This window comes from Mobula birostris, chromosome 16 (assembly GCF_030028105.1).
Source record: "Mobula birostris isolate sMobBir1 chromosome 16, sMobBir1.hap1, whole genome shotgun sequence".
Classification (NCBI taxonomy): domain Eukaryota; kingdom Metazoa; phylum Chordata; class Chondrichthyes; order Myliobatiformes; family Myliobatidae; genus Mobula; species Mobula birostris.
In genome coordinates, this window is record NC_092385.1 from 21,363,558 (window position 1) to 21,379,177 (window position 15,620).

The 15,620-nt window shown below is 39.8% G+C and overlaps 1 protein-coding gene across 1 annotated transcript in view; it reads right to left on the reverse strand.

Moving 5' to 3' along the window:
* dcp1a (decapping mRNA 1A) overlaps window positions 1-13,889 on the reverse strand; it is an 89,346-nt gene extending 75,457 nt beyond the window's left edge. The window contains exons 1-2 of the mRNA XM_072280397.1: window positions 13,719-13,889; window positions 10,374-10,414 (exon numbers count right to left, since the gene is read on the reverse strand). Coding sequence (XP_072136498.1) covers window positions 10,374-10,414; window positions 13,719-13,850 — 173 coding nt within the window. The 5' untranslated portion in view covers window positions 13,851-13,889. The remainder of the gene's footprint in view (window positions 1-10,373; window positions 10,415-13,718) is intronic.
* Window positions 13,890-15,620: the final 1,731 nt, after the last annotated feature.

Consider the following 15,620-nt stretch of genomic DNA (forward strand, 5'->3'; position numbering starts at 1 on the left):
TTTGACAACCAGCTCAGCTCCCCTTTTCACTCTTCTTAAAGTATCCCTTCTTTACTTTCTGGGTGTGGGGGTGTACACACACACACACACACACACACACACACAGAATATATGAAACTAATTCCAGTTCCATTTATGTTTTACTATTCCCCACCCCTACAGTGTATTCCTTTGCTGATTTAGCTGAAATCCTCCCCAACAGCACCAGCAATCCATCACTAGTTTGTGCAGATCCTGGTTTCCTCAGAAACAGTCAATATAATCTTGAACTCAGAGGTTGAGAAAATGTGGCGTCAATAGGATAAAGTCAGCATTGTTTCCTTAACGGAAAATCTTGCCTCAAAAACCTGTTGGAATTTGAGATCACACCTACAACAGATAACGGTTGATGCAGTGAATAAAGGTGGGAATAAAAGGATCCTTTTCTGGTTGGCTGCCAGTGACGATTGGTGTTCCATAGGGATTGGTGTTGGGACCACTTACTTTTATGCTGTACATCAATGACCTAGATGATGGCTTTGAATAGATGGCTTTGTTGCCAAGTTTGCAGATGATACATAGTCATAGCCAGACTTTATTAATCCCGGGGAAAATTGGTTTTTGTTACAGTTGCACCATAGATAATAAATAGTAATAGAACCATAAATAGTTAAATAGTAATATGTAAATTATGCCAGTAAATTATGAAAGAAGTCCAGAACCAGCCTATTGGCTCAGGGTGTCTGACCCTCCAAGGGAGGAGTTGTAAAGTTTGATGGCCACAGGCAGGAATGACTTCCTATGATGCTCTGTGCTGCATCTCAGAGGAATGAGTCTCTGGCTGAATGTACTCCTGTGCCCACCCAGTACATTATGTAGTGGATGGGAGACATTGACCAAGATGGCATGCAACTTGGACAGCATCCTCTCTCCAGACACCACTGTGAGAGAGTCCAGTTCCATCCCCACAACATCACTGGCCTTATGAATGAGCTTGTTGATTCTGTTGGTGTCTGCTACCCTCAGCCTGCTGCATACAAAAATTGGTGGAGGGGCAGGCTGTGTTGAGGAAAGAGGTAGGTTGCAGAAGGACTTAAACAGATTAGGAGAATGAGCAAGTAAGTGGCAAATGAAATATAATGTTGGAAAATGCATGGTCATGCACACTGGTAGAAGAAATAAATGTGCAAAGTATTTTCTAAACAGGGAGAAAATCCAAAAATCTGAGATGCAAAGGGACTTAGGAGTCCTTGTGCAGAACACCCTCAAGGTTAAGCAGGTAAGAGTTTTTGATGAGGAAGGCAAATGCAATGTTAGCATTCATTTCAAGAGGTCTAGAATACAAGAACAGGGATGTGATGCTGAGGCTTTATACGCAATGGTGAGGCTTCACCTTGAGTACTGTGAACAGTTTTGGGTTCCTCATTTAAGAAGAAATGTGCTGGCATGGGAGAGGGTTCAGAGGAGGTTCACAAGGATGATTCCAGGAATGAAAGGGTATCATAGGAGGAACATTTGATGGCTCTAGGTCTGTATCCATTGGCATTTGGAAGGATGAGGAGGGATCTCACTGAAATCTTTGTAATGTTGAAAAGCCTAGACAGAATAGATGTGAAAAGGATGTTTTCCATGGTGGGGGGAGTCTAGAACAAGAGGTCACAGTCTCAGGATACAGGGGCCCCATTTCAAACAGAGATGCAGGGAAATTTCTTTAGACAGAGAGTGTTGAATTTGTGGAATTTTTTACCGTAGGCGGCTGTGGAGGCCAGGTATTTAAGCGTATTCAAGGCAGAGCTTGATCAGTTCTTGAATGGACATGGCATCTAAGGTTACAGGAAAAAGGCTGGGGAGCAGAGCTGAAGAGGGGAAAAAAGGATCAGCTGTGATTGAATGGTGGAGCAGACTCGAAGGGCCAAACGGCCTGATTTGTGCTCCTATGTCTTATTCAACACTCCCCCTCCTGCACCTTTTTCTTCAGCCATTCACTCGTATTCTCTTAATCTCAGTGGCATCAGAAGCCCTTGGTTGATTCATTCTCCTTAGAAACTTGTCTATTAGAAACTAAATTTCTCTTCAGTCATGAGGGGTTGTTAAAACTTGCACTAGGCAAGACACACGGACTTTATGATGCATGCTCACAAATAGATAAAAGTATTCATCCACAAAATCATACTACAGGTCGACCTCTCATGGAGCGACCACTCTCCGCTGAACATCGATGACTCCTACGTAGAGATCGTTAAGAGTACCAAATTTCTTGGTGTTCACCTGGCGGAGAATCTCACCTGGTCCCTCAACACCAGGTCCATAGCAAAGAAAGCCCAGCAGTGTGTCTACTCTCTGCGAAGGCTGAGAAAAGTCCATCTCCCACTCCCCCATCCTCACCACATTCTACAGAGGTTGTATTGAGAGCATCCTGAGCAGCTGCATCACTGCCTAGTTCGGAAATTGCACCATCTCGGATCGCAAGACCCTGCAGCGGATAGTGAAGTCAGCTGAGAAGATCATCGGGGTTTCTCTTCCCGCCATTACAGACATCTACACTACACTCTGCATCCGTAAAGCAAAGAGCACTATGAAGGACCCCATGCACCCCTCGTACAAACATCTTTCCCTCCTGCCATCTGGCAAAAGGCACCGAAGTATTCAGGCTCTTACGACCAGACTATGTAACAGTTTCTTCCCCCAAGCCATCAGACTCCTCAATACCCAGAGCCTGGACTGACACCAACTGCCCTCTACTGTGCCTATTGTCTTGTTTATTATTTATTGTAATGCCTGCACTGTTTTGTGCACTTTATGCAGTCCTGGGTAGGTCTGTAGTCTAGTGTAGTTTTTGTATTGTTCATGTAGCACCATGGTCCTGAAAAATGTTGTCTCGTTTTTACTGTGTACTGTACCAACAGTTATGGTCAAAATGGCAATAAAAAGTGACTTGACTTGACCTTCACTAATCCGGCACCACTGGGACCTGAGGAGTGCTGGATTAGTGAAAATGCCAAGTTACAGAAGGATCACAATAAACATAATCAGTGCCGGATTATCAAAGGAACCGGATTACAGGTAGTCGGATTAGTGAAGGTCGACCTGTAATTTGAATGGTTCTGTTGTACCAGTGCAATAATTAGACTTCCACCCTACTTTGAAGATCAATACTGCCTTTGGTGAACAAATGAAACACAATCTTGATGCAAGCAGGAAGATAAGGTTGAGAGAAATGGTTGCAGGATGACATGGATTAACACGTGAATATTAAAGGACAGATGACATTTATAATGGACAAGAAGCTAAGCAAAAGTAGAGGACTGGGTCTGATATTAATGTCGTCTTAGTGCAATGGAAATGAATGACCCAAATTCAGGAAACTAAGATATAGAAAACAATTTGACTGGAGAAATGAAATATAGTCAAGGTGTTCCTTATGTTACTGGCGTATGGACCATTTAAACATTTACAGTACAAACTAATGAGAGCTTGACAGAAAGGTATAGGAATAACTATAGGGAATTTTAATCAAACAAGCAAAGAAAGCCTGATTGGAGGTATTCATATGTCTTTAGCATAGTTTTCTGGAACAGCATGATCTGGAGACAAACAGCAGGTTATATTTGACCTGGCATTGTTCAACAAAATAAGTTTAAATGATGATCTCAGTGAATTAGCAACAATCATGATTGAACTTTTCATTTCATCAGAAAGCAGAAAATGATAGTCCAAGATTAGTATTTTAAAACTTAAATAAATTCAATGAGAACATGGAAATAGAGTTATCTAAAATGGAGAGGAAAATTCAGTTAAGGGTTCAGTCAGTTGAAATGCAGTGACAAACATTTAAGGGGATCTTTCAGAATATATATACATAATACTCATCGGAATGCATGTACATTCATGGTTAACAAAAAGTTTAAAAATAATATCAAACTCAATGAGCAGATATTTGCAAAAGGACTGGCAGATCAGAAGATTGAACAGAATATACAAAAAGGAAAAACAAAAACTAATAAATGGATAAGGAAGAAGAATATGAATAAAAAAAAGGTAAGCCAGGAATGTGAAGAAAAGATTAAAAATACATTTAACAATGCAATTGCTAGTCCTACAGAAGGGATGTAGGTGGAATTAATAATGGAAAAACGAGATGCCATATGAATTCAGAAAGTATTCTGTAAGTGTCACTACTCAGGATACAAGTAACAATCCCAAAACAGCTGGGAAATAGGAGGAACTGAGGAATATTACAAAACACGAGGAAGGTGGGAATGAGCAATTGGGTGGGGCTGGAATTAACAAGACTCAGGTTCTAACTCAGTGGTCCCCAACCACCGGGCTGCAGACTGGTACCGGGCTGCAAAGCATGTGCTACCGGGCCGCGAGGAAATGAAATGATTTGGCAATTTGAGGCAGCTGCACTTTTCCTCATTCTGTCACGCACTGTTGAGCTTAAACGCACGCAAGGTCATTACCCACGCATCATCCATGTCAGCGCGGGAAGGAGATCAACTCCCCGAGCTTGCAAATGACAGCGGGCTGAAAAGTCTGTTTGACATAACATCTCTGCCGGCATTCTGGATGAAAGTCAAGGCTAAATATCTGGAGACAGCCACGCAAGCACTGAAAACGTTGCTTCTATTCCCAATATATCTCTGCAATGAATGCAACAAAAACTAAATTGCGGAATAGACTGGACATAAGGAACTCCCTTCGAGTATCACTGTCTCCCATCACCCCTCGGTGGTACCGTCTTGTTGCAGGGAAACAAATACTCAGCCCAGGGCTCCCACTGATTCAGCGATACTGGTGTGTTGCAATGATTTTATATGTTCATACTGGGAAAATATGTGCTGTGTTTAATATCCAAACGTTACTTAAAATGTTATGATGCTATTGACTTACATAACCATATAACAATTGCAGCATGGAAACAGGCCATCTCTGCCCTTCTAGTCCATGCCGAATGCTACTCTCACCTAATCCCACCGACCTGCACTCAGCCCATAACCCTCCATTCCTTTCCTGTCCGTATACCTATCCAATTTTTCTTTAAATGATAGTATCAAACCTGCCTCTACCACTTCTACTGGAAGTTCATTCAACATTTACTTCAAGCTCCCCGTCCTCCCCTGATAATTGACATATCACTATATTCATGCGAGGAAAATATATGCTGTGTGTTTAAGATTAAATTCGCTAGATAAACCCTTTTAGAAACGAAACTGAGTGTATTAGCCACTTACCACCTATATTCCGGTCGTGATTAACACCCCCCCCCAACAGTACAGAATCGCCAAAAACGATTTGTAGAAAAAAAATCGGCACGTACACGCATGCGCAAGTCACACATGCACACTGGTGCCCGCGCAAGGCTTCATGGTCATTGTAGTCTTTCTCGGGGTAAACAACGTATTTGACTGCTACTCTTGTCTGTTGGCAACCACCCCCCCCCCACCCCACCCCCCGCCAGGTTGGCCGGTCCGCAAGAATATTGTCAATACTAAACTGGTCCGCATTGCAAAGAAGGTTGGGGACCCCTGTTCTAACTGACTTCAGTCTTAAATGTCCAGTGACAGCAGAAACATTTCTTTCACCTTTCAAAAATTCCTTAGATTCATGACTGGTTCAATCAGATTGAATAATAGCATGTATAACTATTTTTAACTAAAGAGGACATGATCCATTTCATGGCAGAGTCGTCGAGAGATGTCTCTTTAATTTGTGTTCTGCATACATCTACAAAGCATGGTTATCAATATTGCACACAAATTCAAATGAGTATTTATAGACATTCACTAACTACACAGGGTACCATATTTCCCAATGTTTAACTATTTTACTAAACAAATATGCCAATAATTCTCAGCACCAACCAATACAGACCTTTGTCAGACCGTAAACTTTTCCATTGACTAGCTGGCATTTATGCTCAAATACGAGAAGGTGGTACAGTCATGCAGCTTCGCCATACTAATTCTTTTTTAAGCTACAGTCCGTTGTGCTTTTATAGGGAAAGTTCAAAACAACATGCAGAACAAAGTTGCTATTCTTTATTTCTTAAGAAGCAGGAACGTGAACATTAAAGTCACAATTTTCATCATTTGCAGTGACAAGCTCAGGTAGAATGTGAATTGCAAGCAGAGAATTTAAGAGTGTATGCTCTACATTACAGCACACGTTTTTTTCAATTTAATTTGGTTTATGAGATTTCATTTATGTTCATTCAAAACTGATTTACAAAAGTTATGAAAATCTATTTTGTAACAGAAATCAGTTAATTTAGAAACACCGAAAACCTACCGCACAATACAGGCCCTTTGGCCCACAAAGTTGTGCCGAACATATCCTTACCTTAGAAATTACCCAGGGTTACCCATAGCCCGCTATTTCTCTGAGCTCCATGTACCTGTCCAGGAGTCTCTTAAAAGACCCTATCGTATCCACCCCCACCATTGTCGCCAGCAGTCCATTGCACGCACTCACCTCTCTGTGTAAAAAACTTAACCTTGACATCTCCTCTGTACCTACTACCAAGCAGCTTAAAACTGCCCTCTTGTGCTAGCCATTTCAGCCCTGGAAAAAAGCCTCTGACTATCCACACGATCAATGCCTCTCATCTTCTACAGCTCCCATTCTCCATAGCTCCAAGGAAAAAAGGCTGAGTTCACTCTACCTATTCTTATCAGGCATGCTCCCCAACCCAGGCAACATCCTTGTAAATCTCCTCTACACCTTTTCTATGGTTTCCACATCCTTCCTATAGTGAGGCGACCAGAACTGAACACAGTACTCCAAGTGGGATCTGACCAGGGTCCTATATAGCTGCAACATTACCTCTCGGCTCCTAAACTCAATCCCACGATCGATGAAGGCCAATGCCCCATATGCTTTCTTAACCATAGAGTCAACCTGCGCAGCAGCTTTGAGCGTCCTATGGACTCGGACCCCAAGATTCCTCTGATCCTCCAAACTGCCAAGAGTCTTACCATTAATACTATATTCTGCCATCATATTTGACCTACCAAAATGAACCACCTCACACTTATCTGGGTTGAACTCCATCTGCCACTTCTCAGCCCAGTTTTGCATCCTATCAATGTCCCGCTGTAATCTTTGACAGTCCTCCACACTATCCACAAAACCCTCAACCTTTGTCATCAGCAAATTTACTACCATCCCTCCACTTCCTCATCCAGGTCATTTATAAAAATCATGAAGAGTAGGGGTCCCAGAACAGATCCCTGAGGCACACCACTGGTCACCGACCTCCATGCAGAATATGACCCCTCTACAACCACTCTATGCCTTCTGTAGGCAAGCCAGTTCTGGATCCACAAAGCAAGGTCCCCTTGGATACCATGCCTCCTTACTTTCTCAATAAGTCTTGCATGGGGTACCTTGTCAAATGCCTTGATGAAATCCATATACACTCACCTACTGCTCTGCATCAATCTGTTTAGTCACATCCTCAAAAAAATACAATCAGGCTCGTAAGGCACGACCTGCCTTTAACAAAGCCATGCTGACTATTCCTAATTATATTATGCCTCTCCAGATGTTCATAAATCCTGCCTCTCAGGATCTTCTCCATCAACTTACTATCCACTGAAGTAAGACTCACTGGTCTATAATTTCCTGTGCTACCTCAACTCCTTTTCTTGAATAATGGAACAATATCCACAACCCTGCAATCCTTCGGAACCTCTCCCGTCCCCATTGATGATGCAAAGATCATTGCCAGAGGATCAACAATCTCCTCCCTTGCCTCCCACATAGCCTGGGGTACATCTCATCTGGTCCCGGTGACATGCAACTTGATGCTTTCCAAAAGCTCCAGCACATCCTTTCTTAATATCTATATACTCAAGCTTTTCAATCTGCTGTAAATCATCCCTACATTACCAAGATCCTTTTCCATTGTGAATACTGAAGCAAAGTACTCATTAAGTACCTCTGCTATCTCCTCCGGTTCCATACACACTTTTCCACTGTCACACTTGATTGGTCCTATTCTCTCACTTCTTATCCTCTTGCTCTTCACATACTTGTCGAATGCCTTGGGGTTTTCCTTAATCTTGTCCGCCAAGTCCTTCTCATGGCCCCTTCTGGCTCTCCTAATTTCTTTCTTAAGTTCCTTCCTGCTAGCCTTATAATCTTCTAGATCCCTATCATTACCTTGTGTTTTGAACCTTTCGTAAGCTCTTTTCTTCTTGACTAGATTTACAACAGCCTTTGTACACCACGGTTCCTCTACCCTACCATCCTTTCGCTGTCTCATTGGAACATACCTATTCAGAACTCGATGCAAATATCCCCTGAATATTTGCCACATTTCTTCTGTACATTTCCAAGAACATCTGTTCCCAATTTATGCTTCCAAGTTCCTGCCTGATAGCCTCATATTTCCCCTTACACCAATTAAACGCTTTCCTAACTTGTCTGTTCCTATCCTATATTGCTTGACAGACGGAAATGGTAGGACAGGGAGACAATATGGTGAAGTGGGGTTTAAAGACCAACATCAACCAACCCTAAAGTGGCCAGCTGTTTGGTGTGACAAGCTACGAAGGAATGAATGAATGAAAATTTGGTAACATTAATATTATCCAGGAAACCATGAGAACTATTCTGCTCCGATTCAATTCAACAAAAATTGGCATCTTCAACACAGTATCTCCCTAGGACTGCTCCAAAATTCTATTTATATGTTTCTTTCTTTTTCAATTTATTTTTACTTGCCAGAGGATCAGGAGAACAGAACAAAGCCATTGAGCAACATTAAAAATTAACTATGGTATTAAAATGCAAAATGGTTTCATTCTTATTATAGATGTAACACCAAGATAGATTGTCATGCACATTTTCATATCTGTATTTCATTACTTTTCTTTCTAATTTTGAGGAGTGTCTCTATAAATAACTTCCACAATACATTAGAATCAATGAACAGGATGAAAATAGAGGCCAATGGAACTCTCTTCTGGACCAGGTCTTTCCAAGTGTGGAGCAGTTCTTCTTATTCCCATGGTTTTAATATATTAAATTTTTTTCTGTCTTTCCAATTGTCATCAAACTTCCTTTTAAGGTTACTATGGAATCTGTAGATATTTGTCTTCTCAGACAGTGATTCCAAACAAGTAACTTTCCAAAGTCTTCATATCGCTAAGTAGTGGTTCAAAGAATTAAATATAATAGTCCAGCTAAATTTAAAACACATCTTCCTGCCTGAATTTTGAACTTTATGCTGAGGCTAGGATTGCATTTGTTTTATTAGTTTCACCCACCATTTTCAAACATGAATAAATATACTTCTTTTCTAAGAAACAAAGGAAAAACTGGAAACAGTCAACAGGTCAGGGAGCATCTGTGGAAAGGGCACTTTAGGTTGAAAACTTTTTCTTTTCACAGGTGCTGCTCAACCTGAGCATATCTGGCAGTGTGTTCATTTCAAATATTATTTACATTGTTGTTGTTAAATTTTTCACCATCACTTTTAAACTATACTATTTAGTATAAAGGCTTGTTTTCTTTCACTCTGCTATTGAATATAAAAGAATTTTCTTACACTTCTAATTTTGTATCCTGTGTTCAGTGTTCATGATGTGATGATCCCTAGATTAAGAAAATTGAAAACAGACATGGGGACTGCTTTGCAGAATTCCTCCATTTAGTCCACTACGGTTATTCTTTGCTTCCAGATATTTATTTCTTTAATGCTCTAAACCATAAGAAATAAGAGCAGAACTAGGCTATTCAACTCATCATATCCATTCTGCCATTCGATTATTTATTTTCTTTCTCAACCTCATTTTCCTGCCATCTCCCCATAATCTTTGCCGCCCTTACCTATCAGGAATCTGTCAACCTCCACTTAATGACTTGGCCTCCAGAGACACCTGTGGCAATGCATCTCAGATTCACCACCCTTTGACTAAAGAACTTTACATCATTCATTAGCAATACGCTCTGTTCTAACAAAACTCAAGAGGATTTGACTTGGCACTTGACAACCTTCGGAATTCACTACTTGCAGATAATCAGACATTCAAGGTTTGTATTTTACATTTCAAACATTACTTTTTTCTTCTCTCCTTGTATTTCAAATTTAACTATCTGCTGATAAATATTGCCTCCAGACATTATCTTTTGCAGTTCATCAACCCCCAACTCAGCCAGCACCATTACTTTACTTCACATCATTCACTCTTGCCAGAAACTCCACCGTCACAGAACTTCCCTTTGATTCTTTCCATCCACTTTCCCACAACTTAACTCGCATCATTGCTTACTTTCCCATATGATGAAATGCAACCCACCTGAAAAACTTCTCTGCTCATTCACCTGCTAAATTTTGTTTTCAAGTAAATCCTAAGATTAGTTTATTGGACAATTTATAAGCATACCTGGTGTACACGAACAAAGTACCTTCGATATCAGTCTTCTCCTATAAATTAAAAAAAATCAAATTAAACAATTTCAAAGATCTTCACAAATCTGAAAAATAGACACAGGCCTTAATACTCTAAAATCTTGAATTACTGAGAACCTCTACAGAATTAACCAAACAAGCAAATCATCATGTTGGTTTAGATTAGGTTATGAGGACACTCAGTCCTCGTTTATTGTCATTTAGAAATGCACGCATTAAAAAATGATACAATGTTCGTCCAGAGTGATATCACAGAAACACAAGACAAACCAAGGCAAAACCACATAATTATAACATATAGTTACAACAGTGCAAAGCAATACCATAATTTGATAAACAGCAGACCATGGGCATGGTAAAAAAAAATGTATCAAAGTTCCGATAGCCTCATCATCTCACTCGGACGGTAGAAGGGAGAAACTCTCCCTGCCATGAACCTCCAAACGCCACAAACTTGCTGATACCGCACCATTGGAAGCACCCGACCGCAGTGGACTCTTGAGTCCGTCCAAAAACATCGAGCATCCGACCAGCCCTCCGACACTGAGCGCCATCCTCTGCCAAGCGCTTCAACCCTGCCCCAGCCGCCGAGCAACAAGCAAAGCTGAGGACTCAGGGCCGTCCCCTCCGGAGATTCTGGATCACACAGTAGCAGCGGCAGTGAAGCAGGCATTTCAGAAGTTTCACCAGATGTTCCTCCGTGCTTTCACGCCTGTCTCCATCAAATCAGGATTGTGCACGGCACCCTACTTGACAGATAACATATCACAACTGCAGTGGCCACTGCGAGCTGCGTCGTGCCGCCATCTTCTTCTTCCGCCTTACCTGTTTTTCTGTATTACTCTTAAAATGTGGTCTGATCTTCACTTAAGTTACAATAGTAGACAAACACAATCTGCCTAAACTAATAAGACACAAATAATTGTACTTTTCAAGTCTTTATTGAACACATTGTTTAATCATTTGCAGTCCAGGCTAGAAAAGTATCTGAACCCTTGTATTTAATGACTGGTAGAATCTCTTTTAACAACAATAACCTCCACCAAATGTTTCCTGTAGCTGCTGATCAGACTTGCACAATGGCAAGGAGGAACTTTATGAATTTCCTCCATACAAAACTTTTAGTTCATCAATATTTCCGGGATACATGAACAGCCCTCTTCAGGTTATGCCACAGTATCTCAAATGGGTTAAGGTCTGGACTCTGACTTGGCTATTCCAAAACACGAATTTTCTTCTTTTTAAACCATGAATTTAATCCATTTGTAGACAATTTCTCTTCCTTGGACTGATGAGCACTCAGGTCTTTAGAAATGCTTTTCTAACCTTTTCCAGCTTCATGCATCTTTACGATTCTTCTTTCAAGGGTCCTCTGAAAGTTGTTTTGATCAAGGCATGGTGTACATAAAGATCTTTCTTGAGAAGAGCAGGCTGTCAGTAACCTGATTTTCTGTCCTTTTTATAGGGCAGTACATCTCTACAACCCACACAGCCAATCTCATCTCATTGATTGGAATACCCAACTTCAAATAGTTTTTGTAAGAAAGCAGTACCCCAGAGGATCACATACTTTTTTTGAACCAAACTGTGATCGTTTAAATGGTGCACTCAGTATTGACGAGAAGTAGTACAATTGTTTGTGTGTTATTTGTTTAGGCAGATTATGCTTGTCCATTATTGTGACTTAGATGAAGATCAAAACACATTTTATGAGGAATTAATGCAGAAAACCAGGTAACTGCAAAGGGTTCACAAAGATTTTCTTGCAACTGTAGTTCTGAGAATGGCAACAACTGCAAGGAAAAATAATGACTCCAAAGGATACGTAAGCAGCAAAATCATTACCAAAAGCCGACAGACAGAAGTGGAATGAAAATTATCTCAATTTTTTAAAATCTTAAATATTGAGTCCAGATGAAATGTGAAGTCTCGTATCAAAATTTGAAATGCTGTTTATTAGCTTCTACAGGAAGGAGATGAAGATAGGTACAGGATGTGTAAGGGATCCATCGAATTCCTGAAGAGAGGCTGGGTGAGTCTATTTAATGGTAAGTCAGGGAATAAACTGGGGAAAAGAATACAAGTGATGCACCATATTTTAGGGGTGGAATAAGACATTCTGGAACCAATAGCACCAAAGGCCAATTATAACTGGGAAAATGGAACAGAGTAGTAGAAGTATGATGAAGAGAATTGTAGGAGTTAGTGGATATGGAACAATAAAGGCAAAGAATATCCCAGAACTCTATTATATTTACTGATTAAAGCCCAACTCCAACAGAATGCCTACAACTAGGGACAGAGGCATAGATGATTCTTCAGGTGATATCAATAAGGGATAGCTACTTCCAAATAACATATCTGCTTAACTTTTCAAGAGTACTGTCTGTAGCCAAAGAACCTACAATTTAGAAACTAACACCTAAACCTGCTTCAAATGATTTAAGTGAATATTAAGAAAAAAATATTACTTTTCAACAATTCCAAGATTTCATCAGGTAAAGTTAATTAAAATTTAAGGACCAAAAAAGTACCATTCAGTGCAAGGGATATGAAGCCATCATAATGATTTTTTTTAAAACAGTTGAAATAGTCACAGGGTCTGCATAAAATTAACCAAGATATATTTTTTAAAAGATTTAATTAAAGCTACATACTAGCAGAGACAATCCTAAATAATGAACTGTACAGTAAACACATGACCAAAGCTAATCCACTCAGACCAAATATTATCAATATGTTTAGCATGACACAAGGTTTTAAAACTTAGAAACGAAGTCCAAGAATATTAACATATTTTAAAAAGCCACGTCCAAGGCTACCTAAAGATTAATTATCACTATGCAACTATATTTCCATTTTTCATTCCAATTAGGCTGACTTTGATGATATTACTTGGCCACTTGTGGCTAAGTTATTTTGCTTCCTTAAGCAGGTCTAAGTTTTTAGAAGGTTAAACTTTATTCAACTTTTAATAATTCTCAACGATTATGGGGAAGCTCGATAAACACGAAGAAAATATCTTGATAAGGTTGGATAATATAGCGTACGAGGAGGATCTTGTGAAATATTAAACAGCATAGCCATGTACGACAAATGCCCCAGTAAGTTCGTTAATTCCGGCCATCAGGTGTCACCCTATATTCTTAGGTAAGCGACAAGACCTTTAACAAATTCATACGATTATAAAAACTACAGCAAGCTTTCAGTAAATACCAGTCACCCCGGGGTTAAAACTTCAGTCCACAGCTTTCCAGTGAAGTTACAGCTTTAGTACGGAGCACAATTTCTCTCGATCAGCACAACAGTGGCAACTCACCCACTCGCCAGATTTGGGGTTAAAAGTATATAGTGCGACCTGACTGGTTACATCGACGATGCTGGAGATGAAAGGATCATTTTGCTTCAAAGCTGACAGACTAATATCGCGCCTTTTGCTCAACGCCTCCATGTTGGATTACCCAAACTGTATAGAGGAGAAAAGCACAACTCAAATACAGCTCCTCCTGCCCTACAACCCTAACTGATCGTTCCTACCCATCTGACTCTTACACTGTGCTCCCGGAACCAATCTTTACTGCACCAAGCTACCCACGCTCATTCGTACCTTCGCTTAGCGAACTGAAATACCGTTTATTTTCATCTCAGCATTTAAAAAATCTTATTGTTTTTTAAAGTTGCTGTGCTTTTCGGGATAAAATTGCGGACGGTCCTCTGTGTTGCATCAGAAAATTCCGCCAACCCACATCAAACTCTTTGACCAGTGGTGTTATTGAGATGTTATTATTTAACTCCCACTTTAGAGAATTATTATTTGTCAGTCATTAGAAAGATGATTTTATTCAAAAGTTACATCCTTTTTCTATATAAACCATCAGCTGTATAATTCATGCCACTTATCGGTTTTATTCTCACATCTCTAATTGCTCGTTATGCTACTGTTTACATAAATAACCACGAAGGTATTTCTGAAAGTGTGATATGCTCACTCTTCATCCTACATGCAAGATGTTGCCCTCTCCCACCCCAAATAAAACACTGAGACATGATTGAGAGTGGTAAACTGATACACGATGTTAGAGACATTCTACTCATTCTTTAATTCGAGTTTCAACGATTCATTACTAGAAATTGCTTGATACATGTAGCTCAGAGAAGCATAGCAGTTGACTGATGTGTAAAATAACAATATATTTGATGTATGAACTATTAATGTTTACAAAATATGGATCGTCAGTGACATTGTTGCTCAGCCATCAAATAGTTCAGTTTTGTTTCTTAGGTCGCGACGATTACATGGCGCTGGTGACAACCTCCACTTGGCAAACTTCTCGGAAATTAATTATCTTTTTCCTTCACAATTTTACACACTTGGAATTAATATTATTTATGTGTGTTCAAACTGCACATGCAGTAACAACAAAAATATTCATCTTTGATTCATAAGAATTGGGCATGGCTAATAGGGGTGTAGTCCACATCACTAATTGGCCTATTGAAAGCTTCCTGATGAATACTTGGTGATTGTGCTCCATTTCTGCAGGAAATTTAGTCCTCAGTTGAAGTGATAATTCATTTTCAAATTAGGATTATTTGTTACTTCATCTGGACTTGAAAGCCAAAAAAATCTCCATGACCTGATGATCAGCCAGGTTTTGAAATAGTTTCTAAGCATTCAAAATCTCCACCACCAATTCTTTCAAGAAAACTAAATTTTAAAAAATCTACATTTTCTGGAATGATTGCCACAAATTTGGAAATAGAAATGTAATCACAATATTTCAGAAAGCAGAAAGAAAGAAAATGGTGAGTGCAGATGTCATCAGTAGAAGGGTGAATGTGACATTTCTATTAAAGAAGTAGCAACGGAGCACTTCTAATTGGACAGAATTAATTTGGCTTTATGAATGGATGTTTGTGTTTAACAAATCTGTTAGGGCTTAAGAGGTTGTAACTTGTAGAGTAGAAAAGGGGGAACTAGGATGTGGTGTATTTAGACTTTGGTAAGGTGCCAAACACAAGAGTATATTACACAATATTAGAGCAGATGTGATTGAGGGTAATGCACTGTATGAATTGATTATTGGTTCACAGTGAATAAACAGGTCATTTCGGATTGGGATGCTATGAATATTGAGTTGTCAGATGCCCACAATCTATATAAATAAATAATTCAGATGAAGGGATCGGGTTAATATACCAAAATCTGTTGAGACAAATA